Source organism: Orbicella franksi, chromosome 9, assembly GCF_964199315.1.
Source record: "Orbicella franksi chromosome 9, jaOrbFran1.1, whole genome shotgun sequence".
NCBI lineage: Eukaryota > Metazoa > Cnidaria > Anthozoa > Scleractinia > Merulinidae > Orbicella > Orbicella franksi.
Genome location: NC_138153.1, coordinates 15771837 through 15797919, shown reverse-complemented (window position 1 = coordinate 15797919; position 26083 = coordinate 15771837). Strand labels below are relative to the sequence as shown.

The 26083-nt window shown below is 40.5% G+C and overlaps 3 protein-coding genes across 3 annotated transcripts; all 3 read left to right on the top strand.

Annotated features, from left to right (window-relative positions):
* Nucleotides 1–1519: 1519 nt before the first annotated feature.
* LOC145497628 (histamine H2 receptor-like) lies at nucleotides 1520–3629 on the top strand. Its single transcript, XM_081477447.1, has one exon. The coding sequence runs from the start codon at nucleotides 1879–1881 to the stop codon at nucleotides 3178–3180; it is 1302 nt and encodes a 433-aa protein (XP_081333573.1). The 5' UTR covers nucleotides 1520–1878; the 3' UTR covers nucleotides 3181–3629.
* Nucleotides 3630–12084: 8455 nt separating this feature from the next.
* On the top strand, nucleotides 12085–16691 carry LOC145497673 (arylamine N-acetyltransferase, pineal gland isozyme NAT-3-like). The gene has a single exon (XM_081477503.1). The coding sequence runs from the start codon at nucleotides 14393–14395 to the stop codon at nucleotides 15308–15310; it is 918 nt and encodes a 305-aa protein (XP_081333629.1). The 5' UTR covers nucleotides 12085–14392; the 3' UTR covers nucleotides 15311–16691.
* Nucleotides 16692–18133: 1442 nt separating this feature from the next.
* LOC145497165 (arylamine N-acetyltransferase, pineal gland isozyme NAT-3-like) lies at nucleotides 18134–23782 on the top strand. The gene is made up of 2 exons (XM_081476968.1): nucleotides 18134–19895; nucleotides 23160–23782. The coding sequence occupies exons 1-2, from the start codon at nucleotides 19379–19381 to the stop codon at nucleotides 23561–23563; spliced, it is 921 nt and encodes a 306-aa protein (XP_081333094.1). The 5' UTR covers nucleotides 18134–19378; the 3' UTR covers nucleotides 23564–23782.
* The last annotated feature ends 2301 nt before the right edge of the window (nucleotides 23783–26083 follow it).

The following is a 26083-nucleotide window of genomic DNA, read 5'->3' as shown; positions in this document are numbered from 1 at the left end:
TCTCACTAAAAGTAGCATGTACGTATAAATATTTTCAACGAATGTGTTTTGGAGCTTTAGATCTTTTAAGAACAAGTAACAGGACTAGGCCAAATATTAATGAAAAGCGATTTATTTTAAAAGCCAATTTCGATGAAAGGTTTCTGTTTGTTTTATTGTAAATTAAAATCGAGTCTTTTGGTGCATCTTGTTCAAATACGGTACAGCTTCAATAAATTTCAAAGTTGATATAATTTCTTGAAATCGGTGAAATTAGGAGAAATCATGCCTCACCTTAAAATGTTAATCTTTGGTTGAATACCTTTTTCTGATAAACATGTCAACTGAATTTGTCTGACACTAATAGCTTCCACCTACTCGAAGCTTATAAACCCATTTCCACTTGTCCAATAGTTTCTATTCAAATACTGCACAGGTGGCAGGTTAATAAGACAGTTGGCGCCTTCATAGGGGTCTATAAGAAAGCTTTTGAGTGTGTTTTTATTTCAAGAAGCGGATGTGCTTTTTATTTATACAAAGGAGATAGCGTCAATCTAAGTCAGAGACACATTGAGACTACATTGTCAACTGGATTTTGAAAAAGGTACCTTGTCTAGCCATTTGACGGTTGTTACTGAACACAAAGCATTTCAAGTCTGTATACAAGCTCTGCTCCGTAAGTTCTGATAAGCTCGCTGATATACTGCACTGAGAAAATTCAGGGATTTGCTCTGCCTTAAAATTAATACAATATATCATCGATGTTTCGAGTAAGCTGATTCGGAATTTCAATAGACGCCTTCAATTAACCTCTCTTGCTATGACTGGAAGCACTCAAAATGTTTTGAAAACTTCCATGAACTTTATTACATTGAGAGAACTTTTTAGGTTAAAGCTAGTAATGCGATATCCGAGTATGTGAGGTTAAGGACGGATAGCGCTGAATTGTTGACAAAATCGTTAATAAGTGGTATATAGTCAGCACGTTCTTAGCTAAAACACGTCATGAACAATTGTTTTTAACAGAGAGCGTGTTTTAAAATAACTGTGACGATGTAGAAAGTCAAGATTGCTATCCAGTCTCAACCCTCGGTGGAAATTTTGATAGAAATTCCCACATATCTTTAGTTGAGGTGAAATCTAAATTTTCTCGTTAGATTTTAAAGTTTCAGAAAAACTTTAATCAAGGCTGGACTATTGACGAATTAAGGAAAGCATCAATATTTTATAACCTATCTTTGAAACAAAGCTATCTGCATATTGAAAAAGAATTAAGATTATCCTGCGGTCCTCTACGAATTATCTCATAATTTGTAATGCGAAAAAAATATCATTTAAGTCAAAATATGGAAAAAATTAGTTGCGAAATCTGTCAGTTCTGAAAAGACTGAGTTTTCTGCTGAAAGAAATTTGTGAGAACCGCTGTGTCAAAATCCATAAGTGCCGTCCCTGTCAAAATTAAAAGCAAACACAATTGTGATATGAATTTTATGTTTGCCGAATGCGAATAATTTTTATACAGTCAATTTCCTTTTAAAGTCTATTTGAGCGAAATGCAGACCAATATTGCAACTAAATTTCGCTAGGTAAACTGTTTGCAACTTCACATAAACTGAAAATATCCTACTTTTTTCGTCACCAGCTTTACCATTGTGGAGAAAAACACGCATGAAATATGGATATAGTGGGCGATACGATCAAATCAAAAGCGAGAAAAGTTTTGCTTTGTTTTTGTGGGGTAAACATTACGTGCTTCATTAGGCTTTCTGCGGTTTCCAACGAACTCGCGAGTCGTCTGTTTGATAAGAGGATGTTTTAAGAGGAGCTAGCTCTCCTTGCAGATTAAAACTCGAGAGAACAAGGGAGACGGAAGCTGGAAAGGATAACGTGGAGTTTATCATGGGACTGGGAAACGAGACAAAATTAGATAGAAATTTGGAGACGCCATCGCGAACTTCAGGTATATTTTTCGCCGTTGTGTTGATTCTAACAGCTGTTGTAAATATCATTTCAAATGTGTTGGTGCTGGTCGTTCTAGCGAGAAACAATCGCCTTCGTACGTGTACGAACTTTTTCATCGCTAATTTGAGCGTGATAGATCTATTGGCTGGTATCATTCTCATACCTGCAGCTGCCGACTCGCTTTTGGCACAGGAGAGGAAAATTAGCGACGACAAAGTCTGCGCATTTTACGGGTTTTTAAATTCGGTTTACGGGATCGCATCCTCATTAACGGTGGCGGTAATTGCCTTGGATCGTTATCACAGTATTTTGAACTGCCTTCAGTATGAAACAATTGTGACACAGCGAAGAACCGCGTTAGTTCTCGTCTGGATATGGTTTCAATCAACTTTCGTCTCATTGTGTCCTCTTGTGGGTTGGGGGAGATTTTCACTAAGTCCCAGCCAAAGCTGCTCTTCACATCTCCAGGATAAAAATGGATTTATTTTCTTTAAAACAGCCAGCTGTGTCGTGTTACCGTACGCTGTCACCGTTTTTTGTTACACCAGGATTCATGTTGTAGCGAGAAGGCACGCTAGAACGATCGTAAACATCCAGATTCGCGATGCAAGAAACAGGCGTCTTAAGAGTGGAGCCATAAATCTCTCAGCGTCAAAGAAAACTGTCATGGTTTATGTTGTCCTTGGAGTGTATACAATTTGTTGGCTACCCTATTACACTATACCCCCTTTAGTAACTGTATACTCCGAAGCAACAATTCCTGTAACGTTTATACTAACTGCAACTGTTTTATCGTTAATGAATTCAGCTTGCAACCCTATAATGTATGCTTTAATCACGAGCCAATTCCGAAATGGACTAAAACGCGTCTATCGCCGAATCCGACGCAGTATCTTCTCAGGCGATGTCCGACATTTAAATCCGACGGGCCCGCGAGGAGATTCTCGCAGCTCGTGGACGTTTACGAGATCGAGCGCGAGGCGATTTTTCGCGACGAGTCAGGACCCAGGGAGGCCGAAGCTCGTGATGGACTTGAACCCAGCGTGTGCAGTCATTAAAGAGGAAGAGAGCTCCATGAATACAAGGGCGGTGGAAAAACCGGATGCTGGAATTAATTGTCCGCCTGCTTATCCGTTGACATTGCAAGTGCCGAACGAGCAGTGGCATAAAAACAAAAAAACTGCCGTTAGAGCTTTAGCGGATGGAGGTGTGAAGAAAAATGGATGGATAGGGGACTAAAATGAAGTGTTTTGCTTTACTTCTATTGTCAGCTAGGTGGATGAATTAATTTTGCGTGCCTTATAAATTAAAATGAAGTAGATGAAACAGCAGGTTTCTAGTTTATGTAAAATATACAGCCGATTACAAATCATAGTTATCAAGGATATGATATCTCCATGCAAGATTATGCGATAAAAGACCACATTAATTATTGCAAAAATTGACAACATTCTCAGGTTAAAGTTTGTAAAACAAAAACAAAACAAAAATAAGCGAGTTTTCGGCAATTAGACTGCACGGCTTCGACGAAAGATGAGAATTGAGTGAGTACATGAACAAAAAAGAGTATCAAAAACAACATGATAAAAATATACAAAGAAGTTGATAAAACAAAAGGGGAAAAAATGCTAGTTAAAATTAAGTAGCTCGCACGCTAATGGATCATGGCCCTAGTGTAATGAATTAATACTCATAAAAAGTTTATGCATTCATGTTTTAAAACTTTTAACCAGAGAATGTTTTTAAACTTTGCAATATGTTCAGTGGTGGTTAATCGTCTTCTCGTCCATTTATACTTGATCTGTTGAAATATCTCCGCAGTATCATACCATAAAAACCACATTAATTGGCTGGTTTTACTACGCGTTGACACCCCACTGATTTGTTCAGTTCTCACAGCAGACCCCTAGATGTCCGTTTTTGAAAAGTTTTTTTTAAAGAGCTAAAAAAGCACCATATAGCGGGTAGATGCTTTCCTTTCTTCCTAGTAAAAAAACCCTTGCAGTTGACATCTCGTTTCTTGCCAAATTCACCACACATTTGTAGCAAAGCTTCAACAGCCTTTTTTCTAAGAACAAGGACGGAGTTTTCCCTGTCGTTTCATGCCACGACAGGTGGAAATTCGTCTGCAAAGTAGCTTTTCCTTAAAGATCCGCGGTATTTTTGAAAATATTTATCTTTTGTGTGTATTCGTTGCTTATCAACTCATGATTTGACTACGTCACAGTGGCTTTGAAATACGTCAGCCACAAGATTGCTTTCAAATGATCCGACTCGTATGGTAATGGCGGTCTTACGCCTACTTTAAGATGGCGGCGCTATGGACGATTTTCTTCGAGGGAATTGAGAAAGGGAAGCAATGACTGAGTTCATGTGAATCCTCATAATTAAAATTGCCCACCGAATACCACACAATTAATCGAGCACGTTAACTCTTTCCAACCAAAGTTTTGACGTGTAAGTCACGCTCTGTCCTCCGCATAGGCCTCTTTCGTGCTGCCTTGACCTTGTAGGCTGGTAGTTCGGAGCCAAGGCTAAAGAGAGGGAAAACCGAAGTACGCGGGGAACGTCAAGAAGGGAGAAACCTTTCCCTCTTCCCATTGTCCCCTGCGCGCCTTCCCACTCCCAATCAACTTCCCCCTTCCCTAGGGAACCTCTGTGGAGGAGAGAGTAAAGCGCGGGAAACCGCAAGTCCATGTGCCCCAAGCGAATATCGAGTACGCTCGAGCGTGTACCGAGTATGATTAACGAGCCGACGTTAAGGTACAAGGCTGGTTTGTTTTACATTGTAATTCCAGCCCGTTTCTGTTGCGTTTTCCGTTTCAAGGCAGCCTCCGCTTAAGGCGGGACTTAACCTAAAATTCTGAAAGAAATTCGAAGCTTTGTTTTTTACGGAACTCGAATCTTAAGGTATTGAAGTTTTATTTTGACAAGTACTGTTACTGTAAGTTTAAAGCTCGTTTTCTCAAAACGAGTTATTTTCGCCTTCTAGAAAAGATATCTTGAGAAGGATTTATTCAATTGAGCTAAAATTTTCAGGATTTGTTATTTTTAGTACGTTCTGTGGGATAAGCATAGAACTTTTCCATCCAGTGCATTCTGTCAAAGTTATGTATTGAAACGTATGCTAGATTTTCTGTATCAGATTTAACTGGTCATCATTTCACGTGCTTTTAACTTTTCAAAAATCTCTATGCTTATCCCAGCAAGCTGTTTGTCTTCTTTTGTAAAATGTAAAAATTATTCCTTTTGATCAGTTCTTGTAGGAGTTATCTTTTCTCAAGTAAGCCCTGGCATTCCCCAGCCGGTGTCAGGTTACAATACAGTTATAGGGTACACAAATATTTTTTCATAATCTTTGGTCTTTGAGCTTTTTATAAATGTATACTTTGCCATGGTTTGGAGTTAACTCTTAGCCACGAAAAAATGTTTGAAACATGGTGTGTTTTTAAGTGTTTTTAGGTCCCACCTTAAGTCCCACCTTAACTTTTAAAAATACATGTACTCAGGAGCATATCACATGTGATATGTTCCTGATGTACTACAACGTTGTTCAAGGCGTTGGCTAGATCCAGAAAATAAACGTTTACTTTATAGGAGTAGACCACGAGTAGTCCCTCTTTCTTTTAGGCTATCTAAACACCTCAATCGGGACAGCCTGCCGAACGAAGTCGAAAATCCCAGGTTAAAATGTACCCACGGCCACAAATCCACCGCAGAATTCAAGGGCAAAGGTTGATCTTTTATTTCAATTCTCTAGCCAAACAAACGCAGCCCTGCGAGCGACGCCAGGCGGCTCTTCGTGTCCCCAGTGAAACGATAAAACAATGCCGAGGTTACCAAGTCGATTTCAACGGTCGTGGATGAAACGGACGCGGATCTCTTCCACCGTTTTATCGTTTCACTGGGGACACGAAGAGCCGCCTGGCGTCGCTCGCAGGGCTGCGATTGTGTGGCTAGAGAATTGGAATGAAAGATCAACCTTTTCTTGAATTCTGCGGTAGACTTGTGGCCGTGGGTACATTTTAGTCTCGGATTTTTGACTTCGTTCGGCAGGCTGTCCCGACTGAGGTGTTTCGCCTTGTTCTCCTCTTTATGAAGGGAAAACCGAAATTCAAAAAAGTCGCTTAAATCAAGTTAAATCGGTAAAATAACCACACCAGGAGCAAACGACACGCGTATGGAATAAGGTAAGCCATTTTTATTGAGAATTTTCACTTTTAACTACCTCCGTGGATATCTTGTAGAAAATCCCATATAAACCCTTATAATTCGATGCCATATTGCATTGCTTGTGTGGTTCATAGAGAGAGCTTGGGCTGCCTGTGCATAAACGAACTCCGCAATTGCATCAAATGATACTGAAAGTTTGAAACCTCAAAATTAACATTTGCTTCCAGAAATTTAAAGCTACTGGTAAATTAAATGAAGACTGCTCTAGCCTCAGAGTGAGTGACGGTTTACGTGAATGTAAAGCCAGTTGCGCGGAGACTAGTAGAAAAAGTCAGTTTTAATGTTGAATGCACTGACTACAGTTGTAAGAAACCGAATGAATTACTGAAATTTCCCGGAGATTTAATTAGACGGGTTTAATGCTTGGCGGAGTCAATCGAACCAAACCGGACAAAAAAATGAATCGAGCCCCAATCGTTCGATTGTTTAGCGATTGGTTCGGCAATCGATCACAATTGAATTCTAGTTTTTTAGTGAGTTGGATCGTTGATCTGACGCAATTAAACCAGTCGACCCCAATCGGTCCAATTTTTTTTTTTTTTTTTTAAAGGAAAGGGACAAATATCTCATGGTATTCGTCTAGAAACTAATCGCAATTTATGCCTTATGCTAGCTGTTTCTGCAGCCTGGGAAGTCGCAACCTACCCCGTTAATACGACCACTTCGTTATTACGGCCACTTTATTCTGGCCCGAACAAGAGCTCAGTCAGTCACTTTCTTATTTAAAGAACCCCTTTAATATGACCACCCCGTTAATGCGACCAATTTTCCATGGCCCGAAGGTGGTCGTATTAACGGGGTTCTACTCTGTATTCACTTCCCTCCAGGAGCCATAATCGGGAACGGAGACCGTAAGCGCGCGCCATTTCAAGTATTGGGGTTGTCCCCATGATATGGGACAATAATTCTATTTTTAGAACAAATTGCGCCATCGCCTGCGGCACACGCGCGTACATGCTGCGAGGATTTCCGCGGCTGTCGCGCGGGGGAAATGGCGTCCGAAATTCCCGACATTTTTCATGTTTTTGGCCACAACTCAACGCGTTTACGATTGTTGGAATTTTGCTTAATTAAGTATTTTCGTCGTAGGCTGCTCCAGTTTGAGTAAAGCAAGACCGTGTCGAATTTAGGTATGTTCCGCTTTAAGCTTACATATATCGCTGACCAAGTTGTGTTCCGACGGATGCTTCTTTTACATGAGCTGTACATTACACCACTTTAAATTTCACATATGTTGAAGATTAACAGCTTTTCCATTACACAGCAAAAAAACTAGCTGGATATATCTAGATATAGCAGAGCTTCAGGACTTCATGGTTTCCTAGCTCTTCTTACCACACGCTTGCGAGGAATTTGCCAGTCTATCGCGACCGAAAAGTAAAACAAAATAATTGCTAGTTTGAGTTCCGCCTGAATTTTAGGCAACGCTTGATGTTTCATCAAGGCCCAATAACTTTACGTCCGTAGATACTGCTCAGTTTTATTTGTGTAAAAATCCAGTAAATTCTCTGTTGTCGATGAATGAGAGCGCCCGCCGATGCGTGTTTTGTACAGTCAGTAAACATGACAAATTGGACTTCCGCCGTGCCGCACTTTCATGTGAAAGTGTACATCGAACTCAAACAATACCTCTATAGTTTTTAAATATGTTTAAGATTGGTAAATGTTTGAGAACATATTAAAAGCTAAGCTGGAAATATGTGAATAAAGCAGAAATAATCAGCAAAGTTACAATGACGCTTTCTTTAATCAACTTCGAATAACGATTTCGATTTTGATCGAGTTATCAAAACTCCTTGTGTATTCTCATTTTCGCAGTGTAAAACTTCACTATGCTTATGTTGAAGAAACACACATGATGTTAGTAGCCTTTTTTGCGTCCGTGAAATTTGTTGAAGCATCTCAGCACAAAAGATAACGAAAAAAATCATTGTCAAGATTTGTTGACAATTGAAAACACCGACTCGGACTTGAAAGTGCGCGAGCTCAACTATGCAAATAAGCTAATTGTACGCGTCAGACTTTCCTTTCAAAAACTTTTGCAAACTCACCACACAAGCAGAAACAATAAGAAACCATCAAAACAGGTTTTGGTTATGATTAACCATTGTCTGAGAAACTCACAAATCAACTCGATACCAGACTACAGAGTTCTCTTGCTATATTCTTAAGTCAGGACAAACGCAAAAACATACGCGTAAGCTTACAACAAGCGCGAGCAGATCTTATTATTCATTCCCAGCGCGAGATTGAAGTCTTGTTTTCGGCCCTGAAAAACCCACCTTTTCCGTTAGCTCAGAGCATAAAGCTGCATATAAGCGCCCTGGTTCGTATTCCCTGCCTTATTCCCTGCCATCACGGTGAAAAATACCCCAGAGAATCTCGCAACTCTCACCAGTTGATCACACAACGTGACAGCATCCACGCGAGAGCCCCCGACATGTGCGTGGATCCGCGGGGATATATGACGTCAGGATGGCGCAATTTGTTCTGAAAATAGCAAAATTGTCCCATATCATAGGTGCGCGCGGATCCCAAGACTTACGGTCTCCGTCCCCGACTATGGCTCCTGGTGGAAACCAAACCCAACGTCAGATACCCAGATCTCGTTTTCAATGTTTATCGAAAGGATCACATAACTTGGTTGACTTGGGTTGCCTGTCTTGTGGTCAAATACTGAAGCTGCGTGTAGCTCCTGTTTGAATCCAAAATAATCCAAGAGAAGAAAAAACATTCTGTTAAGTTCATAGCAAAATCCGCCGCGATGTCTTCGCAAGATTTTGTCGAACAACCAATCCTTCGAGAGAACAATTTTCTCCTTCCAAACACGCTCAAGTTTTTAAACGGCACAGACAACGTATGGCATCGCTGGAGTTCTGTCAAGACATCGATTGTTGGTTCTATTGACCCAGTATAATGAATATGAGCTAAATATCCCTGATCTTCGTCTGGGCTGAAATGCTCTGAAGTTGTGGTTGCTTACGCCTCCATTACACTGATTCCAGAGAAAACCGGAAGTTGCACCGCAGGAGGGCTGGCAGCGAGGCCTGGAACCGAGTTTATATGATCGGCACAGTTTTGGCAAGTTTTGGCACAGTTAAGAAATTTGGCCGAGCAAGACTAAGTGCTGGTTTCGTGGGAAAAAAAACATGGCGGACTTTCCTAAGTGGGAAGCATTTGTAAAGTTTTGTAAATGTTTTGGGTATTTCACGTTCAAACATCTAACGTAAAGTTCCAGTTCAAGCCCTACATCTAAATTCTGGACATTTTGAGGGAGCGGGGATAAATAATCCATTGTAAACCTGTGAGCGGGAACTCCACTACGTAATATGGATATTTATTTCCGTGTGAGCCAGATTGTAGTCATCACGGTGTAATATTTCATTCGAGTATTTTTTTGTGTGTGTGTGTCGTGGTGTAATATCAACGCGATAAACTGAAGCATTTCTGTATTTCTAGACTCCATGTTGGTAAGGGTTACCGTTGCTTATTACTACAAGAGGTCTGCTTCAGTTTCAGACAAAGCATCTGGCATTTATAAATAAAAATAAATATACATTTATATAGCGCCATTTTCCATTAATTGTCCATGGCGCTTTACAATACCTTAAAATTAAAATCCTAAGTTTAAAATCCTAAAATTAAAATCCTAATCCTTTAAAAACCAAAAATCCTAAATCCTAAAAGTTAAAATCCTAAGAATTAAATACGCTATACAATACAATTAGACTACAAATAAAAAGTAAAAAACTGCAAATCAAATGCACGCTTAAAAAGATAAGTCTTAAGATTAGCCCTAAAAACTGCCTCTGATTTATATCATATAATCATTTATCAATCAGTGAATACCGGATGGGTCCCTTGGCAAAATTGAGAATCATCACCATCTCTGTGGTCTATATTCGAAACTAATAATTTTTGTTTTTGTTTCTCCATAATCATCCTCAGACTTTTGTTTTGATCTTCTAGACTTAACTGCTTAAATAATGGTCCTAATCAAGTATTTGTGGTGGAGATTGTGCAGGAAATTTGTCTTAACTACCTCATTTTGCTGCCCTTTTTGAAGTCCTTGGCACTAATTTTTTTGCTGCCTCAGAAGCTGCTTTCTTTATTTCCATGGGCCAAGAAATTGCAAATAGCTTGTTAATAAAATACCTCAACCTAATAAAAGTTCACATTGAGTCTACCCAGCAATTCTATTTTGGCAATTCCCATGCAGAAATAGGAATGCTTGCACATTTGAGAGTTCAAACTGGTACTGAAGAGCAAGGATTGGAGGTTTCCAACACCTTAAATATCACTGTATTATTGAAACATGCAAATCTAGTAGCTATTTTCCGTGTTGTTGAGTCATCGGTAACTGGCTTCAAGTTTAAATCACTCGTAGAAAGTCGTCAAACTCAACATGTTACAGGAAAATCATAAAGTGAATGTGGTGGTTCAAAAGTAAGTTAAGATGGCCAAATCTTCAGACAGAAAAGGTTATTTAATTATATCTCAAGTTGAAATATACAACTCTGAACATTTGAGAAATAGTTTAAAGACTTACATTCTGAGGCTTCGCGATATATGATGACAGACATGAAACAGTTCGACATCGCTCAGTTTTCCATAGAAACTAGAGAAGAATAATTGCAAAGGAAATCTTCTCTTTGGTGGGTGTGAAGATGAGTGGTAATGAACTTAAAATTTTAACAGAAAATTAAAGTTTCAGTTTCGTTATCCCCCTGACACAGCAACCAAGCGAGTGAAATTCACCTCGCTCCACACAAAAATTTCAGCCTGAAACTTGTCGCTAATCTGACACAAAGTTGGCCCTTCATTCCCTTTGTCCGGATTGTCTCAGAGCTTTTGCTAAAAAGTACTAACAGCGAATAAAAAAAAATTATCAAATTGAAGGCAGAAATGGCGGCGAAACACATTGAGGTTTATGTGCATGCTCGTTACGGTTCTCAAACAATCTCGTTCCTAGAGACAATGTGTCTTTTGGTCAGCGCCGAGACACGAAGCTCTGGAATAATCAATTTCCAGACTCCAAGATTTTAGGAGTTCCCATTCTCACCTCCAGAGCCCACGATCCTTCTGGCCTGTGGCAGGGATCGAGAGCTCTGGGCTGGTGCACAACCGGAAGTCTGCGATTCACGGACTTCACGTCCAATCTGGCAAATTTGATTGACTGAGAATACGAAACGAATACTCTGCGCATGCTCAGAAAATCGGATCCGGCCAGAGCTCTCGATCCCTGCCGCAGGGCAGAAGGATCGTGGGCTCTGGGGACGAGAATAAGGAGTTCTGGTTTCACGACGCTTGCGTGCCTTGGTTTAAAACATGGCAATCTCGTTCCCAGAGCGCACGTCTTTTGGTCAGGCGCTGACCAAAAGACGCGTGGGCTCTGGGATATGCAAAATGTTTGACACTGGTTTAAAAGTAAACAAGAGTCATATGTACTTCAGTTTCTGTTTATGATGTACAATGTACAACAACTACTCTTTGTTGTGAACAGACTTTGGAATGTCCTGGCAATAAATTGGAAGTAACTGAGAATTTTTAATGAGCAAATTGCCTTGGACATAGAATGGTAGGAGGAGATGCCACATAATATTGAAAAATTTATGATAAATATAATATATATGAATTGGCTTACCTAATGCCTAGAGATGGCCTTACAAGATGTGATTATTGCTAAAGCCAGAATAAATAATGTATATCATAGTTCCAATAAGTTTGTCCAGCATTTAATATGAGAGAATTCAGCTATTTCTAATTTTTCTCTGGTAATGAATATTTCAATGAATATTTCAAAATAGTGCAAAACAATTGGGAATCTAAAAGATCATACAATGTAGGAAATTCTCAATGAGGTCAAATGCAATTGTACTTTTATGTCATTAACAAATTATACACCAGACCATATGTCCTTCTATGTTACACCCTGTGCCAGAAAATAGAACATGAAGCCACATAATGCACAATTTCAGTATGGTGGAAATCACCAAATATTTAATAACCACTGATGAACAATATCATGTACTCTGTTTACATTCACTACCAAAATGACAAATTAAATATTAGGTGTCAGGAATTATTAGATAACTTTTTTTCCTGCCAGTTTACAAGCAAATAGCTCACTAACCAGGGTTGATTAACAACTCTACACAACCTTAGTGGAGTTACACCATCAAATATATGCCATCCATTGATTCTCCTAATAGCCATTCCAGCTTGTATCCTTACATTTGCAGTTCTGGTTCATAGTTGGAAAACAGTTTTCCTTAGAAAATTGGTAAAATTATCATCAGCTCTGATTTACTTGGTCTCACATAAGGGATGAAGATTATAATCTTCTTGCTTCCCAGAAAATGCTGTCTATCAAATCCATGACATTAAAGAAAATTCCTACAAGGCCTTAAAATGTGTTGTCAGACTTTTATTCAGAGTAAAGTTCACTCTGCTTGTCCAGGTCTTGGGTGTCTGACCTTTTATCTCTCTGCAGTCAATTCTGCACCTTATAATTGTGTTTTCAAATTCAGCCTAAAAAAACTTCAGGTAAATAATTAATAGGCAGGCTCCCCAACATCAAATACAGGAAACTGATCCATGCAATAATTTATCTGACACTACTAGTTCTGAAATATCAAACCTAAAAGAAAGATCTTGCTGAAATATTAAGCGAGGAAAAAGATTCAAAATTCATCGATGGCTGTCTTTGAATCACTAATGTCCTTCCACATTCAACATTGTTTTTGGGAATTTTTTTTTTGTTGTTTACCTCTGAGGCATGAAAACTGATTAATTCCTAAGTTGATTGAAGCTGATGGGTATTCACTTCTTCTTTGCATGACTCAGATGCCTTGCATCTTTTCGCCCTACACAGAGATTCCTCATCAACTTTTGTACACGGCAGGTATATTTTGCAGGTCGCAGGTTGCAGGTTGAAATTTAATTATAACGGGAAAACCGCTAGCACTAAAAATAATTAATAACCTATATTGTCATCAGGGGTTCTTACATAAAATAGTTTGCCTCTTTCACATAGTGAAAACACGCTGTTATTAATTTTGAGGCCTTCTTTGGCAATCTTCTAACTTGTTACGCCGTGTACAGAAACCAGAAACTTCGTACGCTCCCAACATGTTTGTGATCGCACTTGGTTTGAGCGATGATCTCATGTCCATCGAAAACACGATCGATCCGCTAAAAGTACTTATCGATCGACACGCCGAGACCAGTGAAATCTCTTCAAAGCCATCTGGATGGCCACTCCACAGATGTTTCCATCGATTCTGGATTTGGCTCGGGTCGTCCCTCAACAACAGAAGATTGCCATCACAAATGAAGCAAATAAATAAAGAAATGAAATAACATAAGATTTTAACTGATGGAATATACTAGCACAAGCTCAGTGTGCTTTCATTTTGGAACTCACAGGGAAGAAACCAAATTCAGCAGATATTTCAGATGATATTTCAGATGTTTCTTCAAAAACAATAATTCATTGCAGGCTTAAAATCATAGGAATATACTCTCCTCCCATCGCTTCGGCCGGTTTGGCTTAGGTGGTAGCCACCTTTCTGAGCGACTGTAAACAGTGACATGTAACAGTCACGGTAAGTCTACCACCTGTACGTTTCCTTTAAGTGCCAGCGGGTTTCCAGTTATAATTAAATTTCAACCTGCAACCTGCAAAATATACCTGCCGTTTGTACAAGGAAAAACCGAGGGTACGCCTCCCAGTTTCAATAAGTGTACTCAGTTTAAAATCACTTGGCAAGAAGTGCTCGGAACAACAAAAATTATTTCCTACCGAAGTAAAATAGGCATCTTCCCTTTTTATAAGTATTTCCCACTTTTTCTTCTTTGTTTATCTGGCTTGTCCGAAGGAAACTCAGTAGTGGAAATGATATTTCAGGTCGGGTTTTGCTTCCATTATTAGAGTTTGCAGCCGCACAACACTTGTGTCCAACTCTTTTCCTTTTCTTTACCACATTTGCTCCAGACAAGTACCTCTAACCTACATACATTCGAATTTTTTCGTTCTTCCCTAACATCTCGCCCGCCATTTTCAAAGCTCGAGCCATAAGCCTCCAGATTGCGAGCCAGCGTTCATCACAGCGGTTTCCCTATCTGCTCATGTACAGAGCAGCCTACAGAGCGTTAATTTAGTCAACAAGTCAAGCAACGCGACGGTCCTCACGCTATTACAAATTTTACAAATTTAATGGAACCAGACCGTCTCACCCCAGCCGAAGTAGAGGAATATTTAGCTCGTATTCATTATGCAGGTCCCATAGAACCAACTATCGATGCTTTGTCCGAACTTCATCGGTGTCACATGCTGTCAGTGCCCTTTGAAAACTTGAACGTGTTTGGAAAGGAGAAAATAGTTCTCTCTAAGGATTGGTTGTTCGACAAAATCGTCAGAAGACACCGCGGTGGATTTTGCTGTGAGCTCAACCTGATATTCTCTCTTCTGCTCAATTATTTTGGATTTAAACACGTGAAACATGCTGGGATGGTGTTCAGCCGAAAAACAGGACGTCTAGGTCCGTCATTTGATCATATGATTCTCACGGTCGAAATCGAAGACTGTACCTGGCTGAGCGATGTTGCATTTGGCGATTCTTACATCACGCCTCTTCGTTTCAGCGGCTCGGCAGATCCTCAAGTACAACAGAGTGGGGTTTATCGAATACGAAGAGATGGTGATGATTATTTCGTCGAAGAGAGAATTAAAATCATTGTCGATAACTCTGGTCGCGAAGAAGTGGCAAAGGAAACGTTTACCACCGATGCTGAGTGGGCCCCGAGATACAAATTTGATGTCATTCCGAGAACGGCAGACGACTTCCATGAAAGGTTACTCTATCAGCAAACACACCCAGAGTCGCCATTCACCCACGATCGCATTTGCACGATAGCAATGCCCTGGGGAAGAGTAACTCTTGCTGGAAGCAAAGTGGTAACTTCAACATATCTGGGAGACAACAAAGTCAGGAAAGAGACCAAGGAACTTCAGGGTGGAGAGGAAGAAATAGTAAAGGAACTTGAACAGAAATTTGGGATTAGAAGAGAGGCTTGTTTCTATCCTGAAGGATCTGTGTTTTACGGAGTAGACTGGAGCAAAGAAACTTTGTAGGATAAACAAGTCTGTATCACATGGCTATTCAATTCAGTTCAGTTTAAACTCCCACAAACATTAATTTTACACAAGTGTCAGAAAAAATAGAATACATACAAATGTACACAAATAACATATAGAATATGATAAATAGCATTAATGAAATAATTTACAGTTGTGATTAAAATATAAAGTGTTAAAGAGAGAAAGAAAAGGAGATAAAGGAAGACAAATAGTTTTAATACAAGGTTGATTGTGTGGAGTTTGGGACACCTAAATAGTTTATATATGGAACTAATCAAGTAGGTGCCCCAAAGTAAATAAATTTAGCAGAGGGAATACAGTGTTAAATAAACAATTTAGGTTAAAAGTATTTCTTCAAGATCTAACTACATAAGAAATTAATTACATTTCAACTTAAGAACTAGTAATATTATTATAACTGTCATTAATTTTCTTTTATAGTTTTACGAAATCTAGAAAATGGAGTAATTTGCCTGATAGTAATTGGTAGTGAATTCCAGAGGCTGGAACCAGTGTAATGAAGAGAGCGAATACCATATTGGGTAGTTTGAACTGATTAATATTTTTATAACCAAATTTTTGTTCAGTGACTGATGTGTAAAATACTCATGTCAAGAAGATATTGGTTTGAAAAACTCAAAAAACAACATGAAGGAGTTAGTTAGGGCCATTCCCACCTGCAGTCAGTACAGGACTATCCACCCCCTCCTTTTCCAGTTGAGGAGATAACTTTTTCTAAAGGGGCTACAAAACTCATGACAGGGCTGCTCTGTCAGTATCAACTGATCTTTGTAATATTTTTGATTGAATATGGAGGACAAATGGCCTCCCCACCCCGTACTGCAGAGCTGGTTTATTTCTGATAGTGGGTAAATTTCGGCTTAGCACATCAACAGCTAGGGAGGAAGAATGGAATAAATTGGAATGGCCCAAAAAATTCCCCCATTTGGTCCTCCAATTGAGGGAGAGGGAATTATGGTTGGTGCAGTAAGCAAGGGTGGAGTGAAATTCTGGCATACTGATCATTTACTGGTACTCTCGCTGGTTTCAGTAGCATCTACTGGCTACCAGAATTGTTAACGGCATATTAATTTTACTAGCGGTAATCAAAGATTACGAGAATGCCTTCATTCTTAAAATAGCTTGAATGATTTCATTAGCTGACTTTCAACTACAGTCTGTTACTAAAATCAACATTTTTATATGAACAACCGACATTTTACATACAGATATAACCTAATATGACAATGTCCAGTATTTTCGTCCTGTGTTTATGGTTGGCAAGTAGAGGTCCCCTCCATAAGCTACGATTTCTTGATACATTGCGTGACAGCGTCAGTTTCAGTACAGCCACTGAAACATAGCTGTTCCCACGATTAATGTCCCAAAGCTAACGCGATTCAACTTGGTTATTTAACGTTGTTGTTTTGCAGAGGACGGCAGTACGAAATCTACAAAGATTTATAACGCACGTGCATAGCCATTGTTCTGCTCATTAATCCTTTTATTCGGTGACGTCTCGTTGCCGTTGTCGTCTTAGATCTTCGATCTTGCCATGACAGGAGTCACAACTTGCCAAATCATCCACAGTAAATGCACTGACGTTATAGTGTTGATGAAGAACGAAAATAAGATGACGTGATCAAGTGGACCCTAGTGGTTAGGGTGCTGCATTGGTTATCAGTAATTTCGACGTTACTAGTTCGAATCTTCTTCCATACATACAACCTTTATTTATACACGATAAAAGACGTCAAAGCTAACAAGCTTGTGGGGTCGTGTACTAATTAATAAGATACATAAAATAACTACAATTAATAGATAAATAATTAATACAGTTAATAAAAAATTAATACAAGAATTAAGCACCCTTCCATACCACTATAAGGGCCTGTTTACAAGGAAAGACGGTTACCCTACAAGGCGGGTTACCCTGGCACTCACACATTTCCTTTTTTTTCGTCATCCTGTTTACAAGGCAGCTAGGGTTACCCGGGTAGGTGGGTTACCTATCTTCGTGCTAGGGTTACCCTGGCAGGCGGGTTAACTTTTTCCCTTGTAAACACTCCAGGTAGGGTTAACCCGCCTACCCGGGTTAACTTTCTAATTGTTTCCATAGCCTTTGAGTGTAGCCGCGCATTAAGTTGTCCCGGGTTGTAGGGTTACCGTACCTGTGAAATTTTGCTTGTAAACCCGGGCTATTTTTTACCCTCCAGCTAAGATTAACCCGTTTGCTAGGGTAACCCTCCCTCCTTGTAAACAGGCCCTAAATTGAATTGGATTTGAATTGTATGTTCTGTCCTGAAATCAACTTCTCCACGCTTTGTAAATAGCCAAGTGGTCAGCCTCCAACTAGTTGGAATTTTTGCTTCAAGCTTCCGTTTAATTAGCCTGCGAGAGAATCCGGTTTTTTAGGCAGTGTCCACACTGCGCCGGAGAAATTTGAAAACGCAGCTTTATATCTACGGTTGGGCCTACCGTCTACACTAATCTGTCACGAAAACGTGGCTTTAAATTTTCGAAAACGCTCTTAAAACCGGACTGAGTTTGAAAAGGTCGGCTTTGCATTGCCGTGTGGGAAGGAATGTATTTTGAAAATGGAGTTTTTTGAAAATGATGGCGTCACGATAATCATGTGATTTCCAAAATGACCGGTTATTAAATTGTTGCGTTTTTAGATTCCTTCGGCTTAATCTGGACGCGGAAAACATTTGATGCTTTTTCAGAGTGAAACCTCCGTTTTCAAATTTTGCGGCGTAGTGTGGGCGGTACTGTTTCTGTTTGCTAATAATTGCAAGATCGTAACGAGGTCCCGGGGGGGGGGGGCACTGCCATATATGGGCTATATAGGTATGTGCCGCTGTGAAGGGTATGGTTTTCAAGCAGTTTACTCTAGGATAGGGTATATAAATCAGAGCGTTTGGGTCTAGAATAGGGTATCATTTTTCACAAAACTGACCGGTTGGTTGAAGATCTTATCTAGAGTAAGGAAACCAGGAATTGCCCCTCAAAAATATAAAAAAATGAAATCGGCAAGTTTAAATTTACGCAAATCAGCCTCAACAGTGTCGATAGATGGGGGCATTTGGTGGAGTTTACTCTAATATAGGTTGGCAAAATTCAGCTGAACTAGCTCTGGTATAGGCTAAGGGTTCCAGGATCCCAGCGGCACATCCCCACCCAGTAATTCCCAAAGTACCCCCCCGGGAACGAGGTACAGTGGAACCTCGATTTAACCAACCTCTATACAATGAAGTCTTCGGTATAACGAACGATGTTCTTCGCCTACGCAATAGTAAAGTGTATGGAAAAGAAACTCGATACAACGAAACCTCGTTATAGCGAACATATTTTGCCAGGCCCGTGGCCCTTCGTTATATTGAGGTTCCACTGTATGTGTAGACTGCAAAACAGTCGTTTTCGGACGTTTTCGGAAGGTGCGAAGCGCCGTAAGCGCGATCCTCGCGTGTGAAGCGCGCGAGCCTCACATTAGCGTCTCTCCCCATTCTCCCTCGCCGTTTTTAGACTCGCTCCAGACCTTTCGTTCGAATATTGACCGTCGCTCGCGTTCACAAAAAATACGACTGTTTTGCAGTCTACTGTATGTGAATTACATGATCATCCCGATTTTAACCCATTTTTTGCGATCCATGAACCCAAAATTTCGAATGATTTTGCCGGTTCAGTTTTGGCCAGTTCAAAAATCAACCCACACCGTTTGGCTTGTCAGAATTTTGCGTGATTTCAGTATTCGAAGTCCTCTTTCTACATGTCCAAAGCGGTATTGATCCCGGATTTTGCCCCTGATCCCTTACGGCCATGGCTGTGATCCCGACTCCAAGCTTCTCATCCCTGATCCCACATACCTCTTTACAAATCTGTTATTGAAGTATCCCAAATTGGCACAGCAGTGCTAAATACTTTGACGCTTAAATAACTTGAAGTGGTTAATTTATTCACTGACTCGTAGCCTGACATCTAACCGACAATGGTCGGTATGTTATGTCATATTATGGTTTATTGATCAGCACAACCCTTATCGTTAATTAATTCGTGTCAAAAATGGATCAAGAACAGCTCACGGAAAACGAAGTCGACGAATATTTAGCACGTATTCATTATACCGGCCCCAGAGAACCAACACTCGAGGTCTTAACAGAACTTCAGCGATGTCACATGTTGTCAGTGCCCTACGAAAACTTGAGCGTGTTTGGCAAGGAGAAAATAGTTCTCTCCAAGGATTGGTTGTTCGAAAAAATCGTCCGAAGACACCGTGGCGGATTTTGCTGTGAGCTCAACTCGCTATATTCCCTTCTACTCGACTATTTTGGATTTAGCCGCAAGCTGCATGCCGGTGCAGTGTTCACCCGCTACCCAGAGCGCAAAGGAATTCTATTTGATCATATGTTTCTCACGATCAACTTTGGAGATGGCCTGTGGCTGACAGATGTTGGGTTCGGCGACTCCTATTTGACCCCTCTTCGATTCAGCAACTCGCCAGATCCTCAAGAACGGGAGAGTGGAATTTATCGCATCCGAAAAGATGGCGAAGAATACTGGTACGAGGAGCATACACGTGGTCAAGATGGCGGGTCGGTCGAGTTTTGCGAGCTCTCTTACATTTTATTTAATAATATGTTTACTCCTTGCTCAAGTCTCGAAGTTTTGCCCTCAAGGAACCCAACACAGTAACCTTCAAATTCTTATGGCTACAAAAGACGCAAATGAAGTGAAGCTCAACGTTTATCCAGCAAAGTCAACTCCGAGATCCCTCGCAACCAGCATGGCAAACGCAACGAAGACCATGAAGCTGATTCGCTTTATACGCCTTCTAAATACAGCCATGATTGCAAATGTCATTTTATTATCGAGTGATATACAACTAAATCCAGGCCCTGGGCCTATTCAACATCGTGAAATGAGGGGCTTGCGTCTATTCCATTTGAATATCTGCAGCCTAAGAAATAAGGTGGACGAGCTTCGACTGTTCTGCGAAACACACAAACCTCATGTGCTATCGATAAACGAAACATGGTTGGATGAGTCATTTTCAGACGAAGAAATTTGGCTTCCAGGCTTCAATTTACTGAGGAAAGATAGAAATTGCCATGGGGGTGGATTAGCAGTTTACATCGCTGAACACCTGAGCTTCAATCGACTGGACGAAGCAAATCCCGAACTAATGTGTGCAGATTTAGAAGCAATTTGGTTTGAATTGTCTCAACCGAAATCAAAGAAGCTGTTGGTTGGCTCTATTTACAGATCACCAAATTCGGATATTTCCGCTTTTAATTCGAGTTTGGAGAAGACTCTAAACAACCTTAAGAGTATCGGTGCGGAAACGGTACTCATGGGGGACTTAAATGTTGATTTCTCCAAATCAACAACATCTTATAAACACCTTCAACAGATAACCAAGTCATTTTGCCTAAAACAGTTAATCAAAGGATTTACAAGAGTAACGCAGCACACCAGAACTTTAATTGATTTATTTTTCACCTCAAGGCCAGAACTTTATTTCGCCGGTGTTGTACCAGTTGGTTTTTCTGACCATAGTGCTATTTTTGGGGTAAGAAAGCTACACAGGATGAAACGCCCTCCACCAAAAATTATTGAAACGAGAAATTATAAACATTATAATCCAGCATTGTTCCGTGACGACCTAAAACACATCCCATGGGAAATCATCGAACTCGAAGAAACACCAGAGGGAAGTTGGAACGCCTTTAAAGACCTTTTTCTAACAGCTGCCGACAAACACGCACCCATTGTTACGCGTCGCGCCCGTGGATATTCAGTGCCGTGGTTAACAAGCGATCTAAAGAAACTTATGCAAGAGCGTGATTACCACCACAAAAAGGCCCTAAGTACAAACAAAGAACAACATTGGAGCAATTATAAGCGGTTACGCAACACCATAAACACAAGAATGCGTAAAGAAAAAATTGACTATTATGCAAATCAACTGGCGGATGAAAAAGACCCAAAGGTGATGTGGCGAACTTTGCATAAAATCGTCCCCCAAAAAATCAAATCAGTACCTTCAAGCAGTGATGGTCTTACAGCCTCAAGATTCAATGGCTTTTTTACATCGATCGCAAACTCTCTGAGCAGCCATTTTGAACGTTGTACTCTGCCAAAAGTTATGTCAACTAGAGTTGAACAAGACTTTGTCCTTGAAGAGGTGTCATCCGGATTTGTTCAAAAAGAATTGCTCAAAATGAAGTCAACTAAAGCTACTGGCCTCGATGGAATTCCTGCTCGATTACTGAAAGATGCAGCAAATGAAATATCTAGACCAGTCGCCTACCTCATAAATTTAACAATTTCTACCTGTATGATACCATCTGAATGGAAAACTGCGAAGGTAACTCCAATATACAAATCGGGCGATAAGAGCGACCCAAATAATTATCGTCCGATTTCAGTCCTTCCGTTGATTTCTAAAGTAATGGAACGAGCAATTCAATCACAGCTTGTAGCATTTCTAATCAGAAACCATTCCTTGTCAGTGCATCAATCAGGATTCCGTAAGAAACACTCCACTGAAACAGCCACTGTACACTTTGTTGATCACATTTTAGAACAAATGGATAAACAGATGATTACCGGGTCTATTTTTATAGACCTAAAAAAAGCGTTCGATCTCGTTGACCACCTCTGCCTGCTCCACAAACTAGAACATTATGGAATTAGAGGGAAAAGTTTGAAATGGTTCGAAGACTACCTTACAGCTCGATCCCAGAAGGTCAAATACAACCAAGACGAATCATCGAGCTTAACTATTAGTTATGGGGTTCCCCAAGGATCCATACTGGGCCCGATACTATTTGTGATATACATCAATGATCTCCCGCAAAGTCTACTGAAGTCACAAATAGGCATGTATGCCGACGATACTGTTATATATTTCTCTGATTCCTGTCCAGATATCATCAAGCAGGTTCTTCAAAACGATCTTACCAATGTTGAGAAATGGTTAGTAAGCAACAGGCTGATACTCAATCAGAGTAAAACTAAATGGATGCTGTTTGGAACTAGGCAAAAACTAGAACACTGTCCAGACTATAAAATAGAGCTTCACGGGAAAAACATTGACAGAGTATCAAGCTTCTGTTATTTAGGGGTAACACTAGATGAGAATCTTTCATGGAACGAACATGTAGAATTGATTTGTAAGAGAGTAAGAAAACGTCTCGGCCTGCTGTCACGCATACGACCCTACCTTACTTTAAAAGCTGCTAAATGCGTGTATAATTGTTTAGTTCAGCCGATTTTTGATTACACTAACACGGTATGGGATGGGCTGTCAATCGGTTGCAGTAACAGCTTGCAACGTCTGCAAAACAGAGCAGCACGCATTATACAAAGGAGGGCAACAACCGAAGGATCTTTTAAAATGTTAGGGTGGGTGGATTTGGAAACCCAAAGAAAAGCCCACAAATGCATTTTTAGTTTTTAAATGTTTAAATAATTTAGCTCCTCCATATTTGTCGGATTATTTTATTAGAAATTGCAACGTTCATTCTTACAACACGAGGAAAAGCAACGACATGCACTTGCCGAAACCCAAGTTAACGCTAGGGAAAAGGACTTTCAGATACTCTGGTGCGCTTCATTTTAATAATTTACCCACTACAATAAAAGAAGCAACATCGCTCCCCATTTTTAAAAATCTTCTTAGACTTTATTTTAGAGAGTAGTTTTTATTTTTAATTTTTTATAATTGTAAACGTTAATCTCTATGTATAGAAATTTAATGTAGTCTTAATTTACGCAGGGCCCCTTTTGATACCAGCCAAGTGCTGATTGGGCCACCCTGCCTAAATAAAGTTGACCAAAGCTAAAACAATTGTTGACGAGTTTGATCACAAAAAGCAAAGGGCATCCACCCATGACGAATGGGAAGCCACCCCTAGATGCAAATTCGATCTCATTCCAAGAACCAGAGAGGACTTCAACGATATGTTTCTGTATCATCACACAAACCCAGAGTCGCCTTTCACCCACGATCGCATTTGCACGATGGCCATGCCCTGGGGAAGAGTAACTCTTGCTGGAAGCAAAGTGGTAACTTCAACATATCTGGGAGACAACAAAGTCAGGAAAGAAACCAAGGAACTTCAGGGTGGAGAGGAAGAAATAGTAAAGGAACTTGAACAGAAATTTGGAATTAGAAGAGAGGCTTGTTTCTATCCTGAAGGATCTGTGTTTTACGGAGTAGACTGGAGCAAAGAAACTTTGTAGGAAAACATGTAAGCCTGGAGTTAATAAGCCGTACCACAAGGCTATCCGGATGTCAGTCGTTTCGCCTACAAGTCGATTCGCCTACATCAAATTTTCGCCTACACGATCTCAGTCGATTCGCCTACGTTAAAGTCGTTTCGCCTACACTTAAGTCGAAAATATTTTGCGAAGAAAGATGAACATCACTGCCGACAGGGAACAGAGGAGTCGTATTTGACCGTATTTAAATTCTCTATTCTTTTGGTACATGACGAGTTCCTGTTGGTGATCTTCAAGTTTATTAGCTCGTTTGTTGAGACAGAGCGTTCAGCATAGCCGCGCCATCGCTGTGGAATACTCTTCCGAGACTTCCAAAAAACATCATAATGATTGTAAACCTATTTTGTCGATTTTTAGATAAGTATTTAGTATTTAGTAATTTGTGTTTATTGTAGGCGAATCGACTCAGATCGCGTAGGCGAAACGACTTCGTTGTTGGCGAATCGACTTGTAGGCGAGACGACCGCACCCTTCACACCACCCCTTCTAGGCGCAACAATCGCGGCTTGTAGATTAGGTAAAGGCATAAATTTCAGTGTTCAATGTAAGACGCCTAGCCTCCTCCGTCCATGCCTGTCCGACACTATCGTATGGCCTACAATCGGGCATGCGACTCGCAACTGGAACTCGTAACTCCACAACTCGCAACTAGCTGCAACTCAGATACAGTCGAAGTCCTATTAAGTGGCCACCCTCGGGGAAATGGCAGGTGGTCGCTTGATTGGAGTTCGTGTACTTTGAATATGTTTTAGACTGGGTTAAGAAAATCATAATAAAAGTCTGTTTGAATGTTGTTATAAGTCGCCAAATTCTATTTTGGACTCTTATCTGTTATTGTCTTCACCCATATAAGGGCAAACTAAGCCTGGGGGGACCCCCATATTAAAAGGACGGGGGTGCTCCTGGGAAGTTTTGAAAAGAACCCGTAAGAGGTACCAAGACCCTGTTTTGTGGGCGTGGCTTGAATTTTTTTCACACCTCAGGGAGGTACCAATTCTAAAACAACAAATTACTTCCTGTCAAATATTTTTTGCTCAATATCTTTCGGTACCGCAAAAGCTGCGGCTTTGGGCCGCTTTTTTTTAACCCCTAAAAGGTAGGACAAGCGCCTCCGTCCTTTTTGTATAGGGGTCACCCCCTCACCCCCCCCCCCCCCCGCTACCCCGGAAACTATTAGAAGTGTATAAAGTTTTGGATGATCGCTTAACAGAGGTAGGACAATGGAGAACTCCCTCATCAGGACGACCCAAAGGTGGCCGTGGACGCCTGATAGTGGTGGCCGGTTAACAGGGGTTTTATTTACCGTCTTCTACTGACAGCAATTTCAGGACTTTGATGTTTAATAAGGGGTGGCCGCCTAATAGCTGGTGTTCAACTGTACCCAGTCTCTAAAACAATCTCTAACTCGCTCTTCAATTTTGTTCCTTTAATTTGTGTAATAAGTTACAATAATTTTTCCCTCATTTGGAATGCCCCAAGGGGAGTCCATAGTCCGTCAAATTCCCAGTTTAAGTGGGTGGGAGTCGGCGAGGGAGTTTGGACAATTCTGCAAGTTTTCCCAAGTTACTTTGCGTCGAGTTCGGCCTGGTTCACTAGCGACATAATCGTTTGTGTCGGTAATGTGAAGATCGACATAAAAACATAAGGAAAAGATCAGATTTTTTCCTTATGTCTTTATGTTCATGCTGTTAAGTTTCTATGCCATTATGTCAGGATGTTCACACTGCAAACATAACATAGCGTCCTTCATACGTCGTTTTGCCGCTAGTGTGAACTAGACATTACAGGTTACCAATGGGTTATTTTATCGTCTATTCTCTCATACATCGACCACAGCTTCGGACCAATGAATGCACGAGAATTCCCCCAGGTTTTCAATGTTGTCCCTTCAGTTGAAAACAAAAGGTAAACTGTAAAAAATGTAAAATGCCAGACAAAAGCACCCCCTCTCCCCTCAACCAGGAGGATCAAACTTAGAATTGATGGAGTCATTTTTCTGGCTCTCTTTATGCGGTTTTAAAACGAATTTTCTTCATTCAATATCAACTTAAGCTAATGAATGATCAAATCTTAAAATTTTGTTGTTTACAACCAAGATGAGTGAGCGGTCATATTGTGAGCCTCTAAACCGATCGGCCAACCTTGCACTTTCTTGTCCAAGTTTCCCAGCACCCATTTATACACCTGGGTGGAGAGAGGCAATGTGAGAATGTGAGAGTTAAGTACGTTGCCCATGAACACAACACAATGACCTTGGCTAGGGCTGGAAGCCTGAACACTTGATTTGGAGTCCAATGCATCGACCATTAAGCCATGACACATTTCTACTTTAACAAATTACTTGGAACTCTATTTTCTGAGTTCTTGGGGAACAGAACAATGGCAGGTAAAGCTTCAATAGGTGCGCTCATCAGACCGGTGCTTAGCTCAGGTATTCTGTAGCAAGAGTGGTATGATATACGGTGTACAGTCTAGCACAAG